The 14,381-nt window shown below is 37.9% G+C and overlaps 2 protein-coding genes and 1 long non-coding RNA gene across 4 annotated transcripts; 1 reads left to right on the forward strand and 2 right to left on the reverse strand.

The window, feature by feature from the left end:
- Positions 1-1,187: 1,187 nt before the first annotated feature.
- Positions 1,188-1,786, reverse strand: LOC140016668 (uncharacterized). The gene is made up of 2 exons (XR_011822872.1): positions 1,651-1,786; positions 1,188-1,554 (listed from the first exon to the last, which is right to left on the reverse strand). It is a non-coding gene; the product is annotated as an uncharacterized lncRNA (long non-coding RNA).
- Positions 1,525-4,279, forward strand: LOC140016667 (uncharacterized). Its single transcript, XM_072070239.1, has 5 exons — positions 1,525-1,915; positions 2,855-2,912; positions 3,037-3,120; positions 3,440-3,581; positions 3,851-4,279. Exons 1-5 carry the CDS (start codon positions 1,525-1,527, stop codon positions 4,127-4,129), a joined length of 954 nt encoding a protein of 317 aa, XP_071926340.1. The 3' UTR covers positions 4,130-4,279.
- A 4,332-nt stretch (positions 4,280-8,611) lies between these two features.
- Positions 8,612-12,467, reverse strand: LOC113717294 (phosphatidylinositol 4-kinase gamma 5). 2 transcript variants are annotated; one of them, XM_027242070.2, is made up of 2 exons: positions 12,003-12,467; positions 8,612-11,203 (listed from the first exon to the last, which is right to left on the reverse strand). In XM_027242070.2, exon 2 carries the CDS (start codon positions 10,900-10,902, stop codon positions 8,977-8,979), a length of 1,926 nt encoding a protein of 641 aa, XP_027097871.2. In that variant the 5' UTR covers positions 10,903-11,203; positions 12,003-12,467; the 3' UTR covers positions 8,612-8,976. The 2 variants fall into 2 exon arrangements, with proteins under 2 accessions (XP_027097871.2, XP_027097872.2); XM_027242071.2 differs by having other exon boundaries at positions 8,612-10,872; positions 12,003-12,463.
- Positions 12,468-14,381: the final 1,914 nt, after the last annotated feature.

Consider the following 14,381-nt stretch of genomic DNA (forward strand, 5'->3'; position numbering starts at 1 on the left):
GAATGGGGAGATACCCTGCTCAGAAGGCCTCAGCTCAGCTGTAAGATGTTGAAGCATAAGGAGTAGAATTGTGGATAAGGTCTAATATATGAGGAAAGGAGTGGTCGATGGATGCTGTATCTTTATCTATGTTGGCGATCTGTTTGCCTCAAGCGTTTTTTTGAGTGCAAATGAGTAGGCATAAAGAATTATGCGGACCCATTTTTCTTGCAATGAGACAAACGCTTCAACTAAAATTGGGACGTGAATAATTGGGATGTAGTGGCAAGCTTTGAAACTTGAAGGGTTTTAACAATTATGATTAGCAATTGCTGAAATGGTAAACAAGAAAAGTGACTACATATGTAGTAAGTAATTGGCTACCCCCCAATTTTTTTCATTGATTGTGATTCTTGATGCTGGTGATTCATCCTACATATAGAGTAATTGGCTACCCCCCAATTCATCCTACATAGCTTGGTTTACAACCACTAATCGGAGTCTGCCTTAATTAACTACATTTTGGATAGTAAGTAATTTTATTAAAGACATTCACTGTGTTCCCATAATCAGTACTCCTATAGACCAAAGCTTTTGTTTTTCCTTTTTCTTTTCCTTTCAACAATTGTTCTTATTATTATACAATGAAAAAGGCATTGATGAAGGTATATATGGAAGGCTAATAGGAGTTAATACATGCTAACACCCCAATAAAACATGAACCTATGTATCCTAATCTATAGTTAAGATAGTGCTGTAGCTATAGTTCATCTGTTCTTTTAGATATGATCAGACATGCATATATGATAATCACCTAAAAATATATATTCATACTCCATTCTCCCTTTCTTTTTTGTTCTAATCATTGTCTTAGAGAACAAGTTTGCCCATCCAAGGATTAAAACGTAGGAGAGGCCCTCTGGTGTTGACTCACACAAGTAAAAATAATTTACTACTAGTAAATAGTAATGATCTAATCATCTTCTCGGTCAGTTGTCCAAAATAATTGGATCTGTTGCAACAATTATGTTTCTGCAATTAGATTCCTTCCTCCCTTAATCTAATTTAGTTCATCTTGCTGACTCCCTTTATATATCTTCTGAAATCCAGCTTAGAGCTACAACATCGAATCAGTCGATACTTTCACTTGGCATATATCTGCTGAACTATATTACGCTTTATCTCAAAACCTAAAACACGAATATCACTGATCAAGAAACAACATATATTATGCTTATAGGAAGTTCGATCCTTTCTTTTTTCCTTGGTCAACACAGATATATAGTTTACACCTGCTATTTTCAAATTGTAGTGTCACTTTCAAAGCATAATATTTTACAAATCCGATGTTGTTTTATTGGTTTTGCTTTAGAACTAAGAAGCAAAAGGAGCGCCTTGTAGTGAAACTCACATACCACCAACCACCTTTTGTATTTATTTCTTCCGAGTCCTGTTCTCCATATAAACTGCTAAACCATCTTTGAAGTTTCTACCAAATTCAAAGCGTACACTTCCTTTCGTTTCTTCATTTCTTCTCTAGCTGCCATGTCCAAGCAAAATCCAAAACGGTATTCTCTGGAGAAGATCAACAAAAATATCAGCAGTTCTAAAGAAAATGAGAAGCAGAGAAGTGCTGCTAGTTTTTTATCGAAACACATGAAGAAAGTGTACCCTATAGGGCTGTACAAGACTTGCTCATCCCTTTCACTTTCTTCTCTATCATTATCCTTGTCTCAAAACTCAAATGATTCTTCCCTCGCGGATTCTTCATCTCAGCTGGATCAAAAGATTGCATTGGCACTCCGTCTTATTGAATCGCCCAAAAGAAGAGAGGTCCCAGCTGCCAAAACTTTCCAAAAACCTACTACTGAAGCGGCCTGTAAAGAACCAGGTGAAGAAGGGTTTAGGAGGTGCAACTGGATTACGAAAAATAGTGGTAAGGCATTCTTTGATGCATTGCAAAATTTCACCCTTTTTTTTTTGTCTCATTTCTCTCAACCAAGCGAAAGCTTACAATTTCTATTCGTATATTACTAGACAATGAAGGATTGCACTTGTAAATAAGAATGGAAGATAATTTGAAATTGCAAGTAAGAGGTGCTGAATTCAAGACCTCTCATTTACAAATACAAAAAAAAAAAAAAAAAAAAAAGGGAAGATAATTAAGATTTTTTGCACTTTCGAACAGGGAATATTACACTCACGTCACACTGCTTTATATTCGGAGAGACTACCATCTTCAATTAAGGGAACAGATAACTAGGATAAAAATTCTCGAACACAAAATTAAACTTACAAAAATTTGGTGGATCGATTAACAAGAAAAGTCTGGACATCATTTGTCCTTAGTCTGAATATATGCTTTTCATGTGCATATGTACATGTTGGTTCTTATGCTTGCAATAAAATTAAATTCCAACCCAAAATAATCAACTGCTAAATCAGGTTTAACATAGCTATATATAGTAATTGATTACTATAACAAGATTGGCCGGCTGGAGTAGGACGTGGAATCATTCGTGTGATCAGTTAACTGATGACATAGTGAATTATGAAAAACAATACTATGAAAGACATTGAATTAATTTGAGTAATGCCACTGGCCAGATTCATGCAGCATATGTTATTGAATAGTATGGTTGTTACAACCACTTCGCTGCTCAAGAAAAGCCGATGTTTATCAGTGTAGATATACTGTTGCTTTCATGTGTTTACCAATATGAATTTCATGGTTTCTCTGAACCTAATTAATCATTCACTCCCTATTCCAAAATTCACCATTTTATCAATATTGTTGAAGACAACATTAACATTTTGGCTTGCTGAAGTAGGTGAGTACCAATAACCCTTTTGACTAAATGAACTTCATGTGCAGATAATATTTACGTACAATTTCATGACGAATGCTGGGGAGTTCCAGTTTATGATGACCAGTAAGTGCAGATTTTCTTTCTTTTTTTTATATATATATATATAATTGTAAAGGTTGATTGATGCATGCATGGCTGATCATGGGATTCAAGGACTAAAATTATTCTTGTTGAACGAATTCAACAGTCAACTCTTCGAGCTGCTAGCATTATCCGGGATGCTGATGGATTTCAATTGGACAGAAATTCTAAAAAGGAAAGAATTATTCAGGTAAGTTTTGCTTGCATTTCAAGAGGAGCAATCGATCGATACTCGCGAATATGTATACTTTCACTTTGTCAAAATTGATCGTACATTAGAAAATGTAATGCTTATATATATACTTTGATTTGAGTGTACACTCATTGGATTATTGTATACGGAAGCTAGAGTAACACGTACATTTTTTTTTTTTTGGGTCATTAACAACCATTTGGGTCCTTAATTAATTTCCTTTCATCATAACAAAGAGAAATCCAATCAAGGTTTTTTTTTTTTGATTTCTTTCTTCTTTACTTTCGGACTGATGAGGAACTGTTTGTACTGGCAGGGAAGTTTTTGCAGGATTTGATGCTAACAATGTGGCCAAAATGGGGGAAAACGAGATTACGGACATAGTCTCCAACAAAGCACTGATGCTAGCTGAGTGCAGAGTTAGATGCATAGTCGATAATGCCAATTGCATATTGAAAGTAAGTTTTGTACATTGCCAATCGATTTGGAATAGAAAAGGGTAATTCAGTTCCAGTCCATAACTGTATATTAATTATGGATTAATTTTCAATATACTGACAAATTTGAATGCATGATAATTAATTTTAAAATTTAAATTTCATGTACACGGGCGGTATGGACTCAATCGATCCTGCAAGCTAGTGTACAGATGGTTAATCTTATATTAATCCGAAAACCAAATTAATTCGCTAACTTCATACCGCTGTTGCAAATGAGCATTTGCCAGATCGTGAAAGAATTTGGATCTTTCAGCAGCTACATGTGGAACTATGTGAGTTACAAGCCAATAATCAACAGATACAAGCATCCCAGAAATGTTCCCTTGAGGAGTCCAAAAGCTGAGGCCATAAGCAAGGACTTGCTCAAACGTGGATTTCGATTTGTAGGACCTGTGATTGTGCATTCATTCATGCAAGCTGCCGGATTGACAATTGATCATCTTGTTGATTGTTTTAGATATAGTGAATGCGTAAACCTTGCCGAAAGACCCTGGAGGCATGTTTAATACTAAGTCACACAGATTTAAATTATTATTGTTGCTGTAATTCTTTTAATTTTTAAATTTCCAAGCAATGGCTTTCTTGTTGGATAATTTATTTGTAAATTTATGTCTAGAACACATGGGGTTTATCCAATGATGGTTTTAGTCCAGTCACTTCCTGATTGTTGACATAAAAACGCTGAAGAAGCTATTTAACACGTATGATTATATTTTGAGTCAGTTTGATTGGCTTCAATTGCTCCTAAGTCAGCATATCAGGGACAGGGATGGATGCCTTCTCGACCATCTTCCCTAGATTGAAGTTTATGATCATATTTAATCATTCATAATCCAAATACGAAGATGAAAGTTGCAACTGAAGAAATTCCAATCTTTAACTTAGAGAACCAAACTACTCGCGGGCACCTTGCGAGTAGCGCAGTCAAGAAAGCCGAGTGCGAGCCTAGATCAAGTGGCTCGATAGTATTTCAATCAAAGTTCGGGTGTTATTTTTTTAGCTTCGAAGGCTTGTTGAGACTTATCTAGCACCAAGTAATTAATTAAAAATTATATATTTAGTTATGATACTTTTACTCTTTTAGGTTTGGGAGTTGTATAAATTACCAGAATATTGGCCATGGTTTTAAAATATTTATAGGCCATATAGTCATTTCGCATGGAAAAAAATAAATTTTATAGGTAAAAAATAAGATTGTGCATTTCTGGTTTTGGACAAGGACTTCGAGCTCGATCATACTTGCAAAAAAAATCGAGTATAATTAAGTAGATCTCGAATTTTCGAACAATTCTTTGAACTCCAGCTCAAGCTTTATTATTGCTACTAGTTCGAACTCGAGTTAGAGCAGTGCTTCCCTAGGGCTGAGTTGGGCTCAAGTACGACAATATTCGAGTTTAGCTCGACTTAATTACTTTCCTACTTCAACTTTTCAATTATAGAAACTTGAATGTGACTCTTGTTTTTATTTATTTTTTTCAATAAGAGAGGGATGGAATTTAAAAAGTGGGGAGGGAATAGAGGGGGTTTAAATCCATGACCTCTAATTCCTGGGATTTCAAACTTAACCACTTGATTAAGGCTTCCTCGGCGTGAATATGACTAGATGAATGAAGATGTATAAGGTTTTTTTCTGCCTTACATGTTAAAAGAATGCATAAACATCTGGAGATAAGAGTATGTTTTCCGTCTACTAATTTTAGGTGACTGAATTCTGATTTAGAAAATGGTTAAACATATTAATCACACCATCCTAGCTACAAGCTTACTAGGAGGTGGAGGACAGAAATGTGGATACTGCAATAAAAAGCGACAAATTCTTGGTACTTTTTAGGAGAGTGAAATGTTCTGTTCCGATCCCAGGAGACCATGAGAAAAGTTTTGCTATTCTGGTAGAAGCACAGTAGTTTGGGTTCGATATACAATTGGGCTTTCACGATCTTGTTATTTAGGCCTTGAAAACCCTGTTCAACGAAAAGATGTCCCAGATTGCCTATGAGAACTAGTTCTTCATATTCTGTTCATGGCCTTGTTGGATTGCCATTTTCTTCGTAAAGTTTTGGTATTCTGATAAATACGCATTTTTCAATCACTGTTTTACTTTATATATTATATAAAGCCGCTATGGTATATTCTTTTATAAAAACTCCAAAAAATAGCAATTCAAACTGGCTGCTTTAGGGTTTACACTACTACGTATAAGCATTTAGCATGGTCTTTTACCAAAATTTCTGACTTTTACCAAAATTTCTGAGCTAAGGTAGGCCGAAAATTGCACAGGGCAGTAAACATCAAGACGACAAAATCTTCCGAATGTTAGGCCCCTGTCAAATAATCAGCCTTGTTAGTCAGCTGAATCATCTCTGTTCTCCGTGCAAAAGAGAACACATAATTGCACGCGGTAGTCAGGATAAGCAATGACGCCTATATATGCCGATTTTCCAGAGGCACCAGGCGACAAAATTGCTCTGCTTGGGCGCATAACAAGGAGGGGATGCATGAGGTGACATTTGCATACACAGTCCTGGGCTCTACACCAAGGATGGGACCTCAGAGTCTTGAGCTCATGACTGCAGAAACTGTTTTCTTGGAATGATCTCGATGACACAGATCGCCTATTTTCAGGCCAAAATGAATGATTTTAGTTTCAGTAACGAACGAATAATTCAAATTTCATTAGTCCATCATTATGGAAATCATAAAGAAATTCAAATTAATCCCAAGAATGTTAGCTAGCATTAAGCCAAAATTACACGCTGTTGCTGGCATGTCTCAGCAATCATATTCTAACTTAATCAAGAAAGATATCTACATTTTCAGCCATGAAATCAACCTCGTAAGATGCAGCTTCTAACAAGTGAGCCTTTTATAATAGCTTAAACTCGGTAGTGGAGCTTAGGCTTTTGCTTTCTGAACTAAAGTTCAAAAGAAAAGTGAGATTACGATCTTGCTTCTTTAATTCATAGCCCAGTGCCATACTGAGTGCAGATTTTGGATAGCTTGACCATGCCACATGTGTTAGGGAATAAGAGAAGTTATCAATTCCAGCTACTGTGGGACACACACGCTCTCTTTCTGTCTCCACATCATCCTCAATTACTAATCTTTTGTACCGTGTAATAATTTCTCTGCTTCCACCTTCATGCTGCAATCCACACCTTCACTGGTCTTACGTTATCATACCAGAAGCACATAAGATGGTTCTCTTTCTGGTAGCCTGAGTCAGGAAATATTCAAGTTAATCATATTTGTACGAGCTCAGGAAGCACTTTATCCTCTTACTGACCTTTTCCAGATGATATGTTCTTAGATGAATCATCTTCTTTTTTTTTCTCCATAATCTTAAAATAAATGCCCCCCTTAAAGACATTCTTTTGCTGGAATATACAGGAGGAGGAGGAGCAAAGGGGCAATTCTCAGCCCCACTTCTATTTATCCTGTTTCCCTATCATTATAACTTCAACTTCAAGCCAGGAAAAATATTTGCCCACAGCAACACCCCACCAAAAAACAAGTGGCAGTAAGAAACAAAGCAAGGCCAATTATAGATGAGGTCTCCACGTCCATGGCATCAAAGTATTAGTATTATCTTTTTAAATTTAAAAATGCCCCTACTGTGCCACCATTTGTAGGAAAAATTATTAGTAGCTTTCTAATCCTCATAGATGAAGAGACCTCTTGTTTTCCTGACATTGACTGCTGATGAAGACTTCCACCAGCCTGATATGCCCGTCTCCTTTCAAAGCTAACTTTGATCTATACGTGCAATGTAGTCCTCGGTCACCAATAACAGGATAAAACCAACTTTTACAACTGTCTCTTACAACTAGCTACTAATTAATCTCCCCTTCCTACTACTCTTATTATGGATTCGCCAACTTTTTGTGATTATCCTTGTTCTGCAATTTAGCAATCGCTAGATTTTTTTATCATGATTGGCATGCACTACCACATCTCTAGGCTTCAGAATATGGTTAAAACTGTACTGCTACGGCCATTGCCTGTGATCTCACAGTCAGAGCTCAGGTGCTGTGTAACTTTGCTAGTACGACATCCTAGAGAATGGTGTAATCTGGCTTTGGACCCATGCCAATATGCAGAATACACTGTTAAAACTATACAATTTTTTTATATAATATTTTGTTTTCCTAACAGGAGAGGAGTGAGATTTAAGGAGTGAAAAGGGATAATGGAAATTTGATTCCAAAACCTTTAATTTCTGAGTTTCTGCCTTCCTAAAATGGACTAATTTTTTTTTTTTTCCATCAAGAAGTAAAGCTTAATTCTGTGTTACGGATTTTCTTGTCACAAACATTTAGCTTGTACGACCTCAAGAAGGGGTGCTTGGCCAATTACACTGAAGGGCCAAATCAAGCTGAATATGATCAGTGGGACCTGGTCATGTGAAGGTTTTGTTGCTTCGCAATTCAGTCAGCATCGGTCTGAGTTTTCTTTGTGCAATCTATTGAATAAATTCCATCAAACAGCACAAGAGAAAAGCAAAAGAGATATTAGAGTAGATTACGTTCGGCCATGACAGACATTTCATTTTCATTCGCCTGCTCAATAAAGGAAAGGAAGAGAAGAAAATCGCTAATTGTATCATCATAATTACATAATACGTCAGAACTGATCACCAGCTGTTTTAAAAAAAAAAAAAAACAGGTCACAAATGCAAAATATCCTCAATTGATGATGGAGATTGAGTGATGGCATTTGATAGCAAAGTTAGAGGGCAACCCAAATAAAAAAAAAAAAAAAAATACAACAGTGGACCAGAAATCATCCCACTTTTCAGTTGCTGTTTTTCCATTAAAATCTTCCTTGTAATTTGATCAGACAGCAAGAGGACTGAAAATTCTCCATGCACTTCCAGATCTCTCGTTAGAGCTTTCCTTCTTTCATCTCAATCCAAAAGGGAGCATATTGCCCCTTCTAACAGTCTGAGAATCAAATCACATCACAGCTACAAACAAGCCACTGCTCAAGTCTCGTCAAAATGCAAACAAATAAATAGAATGAAATGGAAACATGTGCTCCACAGTATATACAAAACCATGCTCTTCCTTTTTCAGATTCATTCTACAAATTATTTATCTAACAAGCCCTCTGAGGAGTGAAGTTAAAAGCAAAAATGTCAAAAAGAAAATACAAACAATTCTAGTCGGCCCTTTTCACTCAGCAGCCTCCAAAGCATATATTTACAGGACTTATAATGCTACTCACTGCTTCAACAACTTCCACCAAGAAAACCGCGGATTCAACCTACCCCTAATAGTCTCTCACTCCCACTAGCCTGCAGTCTTATTCTTCAACCTCGATGTTGCTCATAACGACTTATGGTATTGGCTCTATCTCAAAACTGACAAGAAGTCCCAAGCCTCTGTCTCTGCCTATGGCCAAGAGTTATAGACTTGCGGTCAGCAAATGCTGGATACAGCAGCTCCTGGAACTTCTCTAGAAACATTGCCCATTCCTCATCATTCATATCTGCCAGCTTCACAAAACTCGCACTTACAGGAAGCTGCTCATTCGCGCTTCTGTGGCCAGATGATGAACTAGTTAAGTAGCCATACTCTGGTTTTGTCCCAGACAATTTGGAGAATTTCTGGTTCTTTTCACCAAAACTGGTATTCTTGAGCGACATGGATAACTTTGAAATGTTCGAGTTCCTTGCAGGCCCCAAAACACCTACAAAATCATCCTCCTCTTCTTCAACATCACTTTCATCTTCCTCCTCAACACTCTCCTCCAGTTTAGAAAGTGGAGAGCGGCCAATTACACCACCAAATCCAAAATGAAATGGCGAGCCAACCATGAAGTCCTCTGAGACCATTTTTGGATCAATTTTATATATATCATCTTCACAATCTATGTCAAATTGGAACTCCTCATCATGCCCTTCAGCCTTGGGAGATAGCATCTCCCTCTCAGCAATGAGCCTTCTGGCCTCAATACACACAACCTCAAGCTCACTGGGTTCCTCATCACCACCTCGAAACTCCCTGGTCATCATCTCACCAATCTCAGCAAGACAAAGCCCATAACTAGCAGCACCTTTCAGGAAAATGGTACAGAGGACCAAGACGCGAAGGCAAGCTTCTCGAATCATAGGTAGCTCAGTTCTAAGCATCTCAGAGTCCCTAATAGGATCAAGTTCTTCTATATACTCAAGCTCATCATCTGAAAACGGAATTGAAGCCTGTGGCCAATGAATCCACTCAAAGTATGGATCCTCCAAACTTTCTGGCAAGCAGAGGCCATGATCAATAGGAATGAGTTCCACTTGACCAAACCTCCCAACACCATCAAGCTTCCTAACTAAAAGGTTACCTGCATGTCTATCTGTGTTAAAAATCCTAACATCTAATATCCCGATTCGATGCACAGCAGCAACTGGAAAGCTTGACGTTCCGTGGTCACTCGCATCAAAATCATGCGGAATGAACTGCTGAAAAGATGCAATCTTGCTAACAAGCTTCTTGTTCTGAGGCTTGCTACTGCCCACACCATCATTGACATTGAATATTGAATGTGTAATTTTCACCAATGCAGTGGGTGGTACGTTAGCAAAGTGGTCATAATCAAGAAGATAAGCAGCAACCTCTCTGAACCCGGTTTCCCCAACCCTGACTGAGCGTTTTAACCCTGGCTGACCAAGAGCTTTCCCAACAAAACCTTTCGGATTGTTCGGTGCAAATGGTTCCTCGTCAGTTGGCTTCACAATGGCAACACTCTCCCCCCGGTTGTTTCTAAAGTAATAAGCACCGCCAAGCCCACTATGAACTGGGAGAGGATCAACCCCTGCCTTGATCGCCTTCACTATTTCCTTAACAAGTTGTTTAGTTTTGGAAAAGCTACCTGAGTGCCCCAATATCTCAATGAGACCACTCTGATCTCTATGTTGGATATCCCTCCCAGTGGGTGAGAGACAGGGAGTCGAAGAACTTCTGTGCAGCAAGTTCCGAGTCAGGAGAAGAGGGGAATCATTTCGAATGGCACTAAGGTCGTTCTTCAACACCATATCGCCAAATGTCAATGAGCTCTCCTCAGTTGGAACATTGAGGGCCAGCTGCAACCTCCTCTTCACAGTATGTGCATTGTCGCTTCGATCCAACTCCATTCCCAGTACACAACCAGTATCGGTTTGGACAAAAACACGTCTCCTCCCTGCAGCTTTCCCTTCCATCCTATTGTTCCCGTGGTACTCCCCAGCAATCGGACTTTTAAAAACTGCCACAGCCATTTGAGTCTGAACAGGACTATCCAAGTTAGGAGACATGAAAGGAAGAGAGAGACCAATGGCTCTCACAGCCGACAAAAGAGATGGCGGCAGAAGAGCACTGCTGCTCCTCTCTCAGTCGAGCGCCAACTCAAAAGCCGATTGTGACTGAACCACCAATATAAGCGGTGCAGAAATGATCATCAATTGGCAAATCCACACCGAAACCAAAACTCAGCCAATGAGAAAAAATGAACAAAGCAAGGACTGACGACTACAAGAACTGACAAAAAAGATAACAAATCCCGACCACTACATCGAGAGAGCCATCTGATGATTCGGATAATACAAAACGAACAATCTGTAAAAAGAAACACAATTAAATCAAAAACCAACAAAAAAAAAAAAAACGTGATCTGCAGCACTAAGTACTCTATAACAAAAACCAAATACCAGCATATCAAAATACAGCCATCAGGATTCCAACACTAAAACGGTCTAATTTGAAAATCTCACCAAGTAAATCTCTCTGCGGTCTCTACTTTCCAAATAAGAACATAACTACAATGAAAAGTGCTGATACGTCCATGCTTGCAGGAAAAGGTCACTTCTTATCATATGCTACAAAGCTACAAGATCCCATTACTAGATTTCTTGATTTTCCTTTACATATTCTAGTACAGTAAGAAATGGCAGGATCTTCAAACTATAAATACCAAGGCCTTGTCTAGTGGTACTTTTATACTCAAACGACTAATCAATGCAAATCTTTAAATTCCTGCCAAGCTCCACTGCATAAGACGCGTCATTTACGCGTTTAACAAACTTAATCCACTGAAACTGATCCAAGTAAATGATCTACTTAACGTTTAAATCCAAAAACTTCCTTCCCTTTTACTTCTTGAAAAAACAAGAGCCACTCCCCAAAACTACACTCACACGCATCCAAAAATCAACCTTTTCCTGAAAAATCGCACACTCTTTAATCTTATTACTCATATCATGCATTACTCACATTTGGATTAATCAGATTAAGCATGCAAATCCAACATAATCCAATCAAATCACAAAACAAAGCCCCCAAAAAGGAGGAAACAAAAGAAACCCAGAACCCACAATTAATCAAAATCCCAGATCACCAAGTTGATCAAATTACTCACCAGATGGCCAGATCTGAGAAGCAGCTACACCTGTTCCCTCCTATGCACCTGCCTCCCTCCTCCGCTCACACACCAAATAACGAAAAAGAGAGACAGTTGAACCCAATTCAGATTCAAAAGTCCCCGCCCCACTAATCCAGCAACCGAATCAGAACAAGTACAACGGCTTTGCAATTCCAAACCTCTATCTCCAATTCCTCTTCTTCTGCACTGAGCTCTTCTTCTCTCGCCTTTTTATCTCTCCCAACACTCTATTATTTTTGTCCTGGCACTGTATAATATAGTTGGAATCAGTATCAACAATAATATATATTAAAAGGAAACAGATCTCTTTTTTTTTTTTTTTCCTTTTTTCTTAAATTTTTTTTCTTTTCTTTTTTGGGTTTTTTCCAAGAATGTTCCTTCCAACTCTCCTCTCTCACCGCTCTACAGTCTACAGTGGGTAATGTTACGGGAATCATGGTTACTGGATTGACTAACCCTGGCTACTTATTCTTGCAGGATGACCGAAGGGTCTGGAATGTTGGGTTTCCGCCGTTGGATTGAAGCGGAAGGATGAATCTGAAACGTCGATCATTTTAGAAGGAGGATGACGTGGAGATAAGAGATTGGGCCGTGACGTGGCGGGGGCAGCGTTAAATAGACTGCTTCTCATCATACCCGTAACAAATCGGGCAGCACCTTTTCTGTGCTCTCAGGTCCGTCGTCCCTAGACTAGTTAGTAGTGGTATTTGGGCTTTTGTCCTTTTAGCAAGATGAAATTACCAAAATATCCCTGTGTACTGGGATAATATACACCTTTACCAAAAATCGTCAACAGCAGTTTGACGAGTTACGAGGTTTTGAGTCGGTGCGTCGCGTACGTACGGTAACTGGGGAGAGGAGGGTCGGTGGATCATATCATGTGGATGATGATGTGAAATCAGGGATCACGGAGGACTTCACTCTCGGGTGGGCCCACATGGAGTGTTCTTTTATCTTTTATTATTACTAGAGACTGGAGAGAAGGGTTTTGTCATTTGTGACGGTGGGGGCTGATTTGGTTGAATTTGTTATTTATTGGTCAAGGACCTGGAGGACACACGTACGGTGGTGATGAGAATTTGAGGACTTGAATTCTTCTTCCTCTTCGTTTCTTTGATCATCAAATCAAAGGGTAGAATTATGGAGAGCTTGGAGGTTGTTGAGTTGTTCCTATGACTAAGGACATCAGTAACAATTACAAAAGAAGCTTTGGGGTCATTTTCTCTGAGCTTTGGGGTCATTTTCTTTCTTGATGATTTGCAGGGATTAATTTTTAAGTATGTTGATTGATTTTTAACTAGAATTTTATCAGTCAAGTCCAAAAGTGAATAAAATTTTGCAAAAAGAAAATATGTTAAAGAGTCTAACAACAATCATTAATTATTATTTGTTAATGTGGGAATTTTTTTTTCCCTCAATTTATAACTAAAACAAGAAAAAATAAATAATAAATTCCCCTAAATTTTGACAAATGCATGTGTGGATTTCAATCTCTGCTCGCATCAAATTGAATAGTATTTTCCATTTCTTCTCGGTAGATAAGGAACAAAATTTAATAGGATTGTGTGGATGAATTTTGTCTCAATAATAATTTCCTCTATCTCCCATGATTTAATTCCTACTTCTACTGGTGTCTTGGAGAGTAGGCTTCTCACGGAGTTATTTATACTTTTCCAAAATTTCTTATTTCTTGGAGTGGCATTCTAAAATTTATTCAGTTAATTACTTTTCTTTTTTTTTTTCATTTTAATTGTTAGGTAATAAGTCATTCGGGTTGCGTGGAGTGGATGGAAATCCAATGTACGTAGTATCTTATCTGCTTGAATCTTGCACGCAGAAAAAAAATAGCCCACTTAAACATGTAAGGCATCTGTTATTTACAAAATACATAACAATCCAGTCCAGGACAATCAATCCGGATTCTATCTTCCAGGTGGATAATCAATCCGAGGCATAATACATGGGGTTGCCGAATCCCTCCTACAGTTTTCTGAAGCAATTGTGCAGTAATAATAATAAAATGTTCTTGCGAATGATTTATAGCCAGTATAGGTGAGATATTTTAGTGGTCTATGGAGGAGAAATAAACAATATTAAGCATAGTTAGTTATTAGGCAACAAAATTATTAATTAGTGCCTATTAAAGAGCCGGTTTGTCTAAGCCTAAGGGATGCTCATTGTGCCCTCTTTAAGGTGTAATTCAAGTGTTAAGATTATTTAGGATAAGTGCATAAATTTAAGTGTATTAACAAATGACTAAATCTTGGCTTCATTTAGATTGAGGGATTTAACGAAATATTTGAAATTCTCTCATTGTGCCCTCTAATTGTTTGGATTATTTAGGATGCATTTGAC

The sequence above is a fragment of the Coffea arabica genome, chromosome 11c (assembly GCF_036785885.1).
Source record: "Coffea arabica cultivar ET-39 chromosome 11c, Coffea Arabica ET-39 HiFi, whole genome shotgun sequence".
Taxonomy (NCBI): Eukaryota; Viridiplantae; Streptophyta; class Magnoliopsida; order Gentianales; family Rubiaceae; genus Coffea; species Coffea arabica.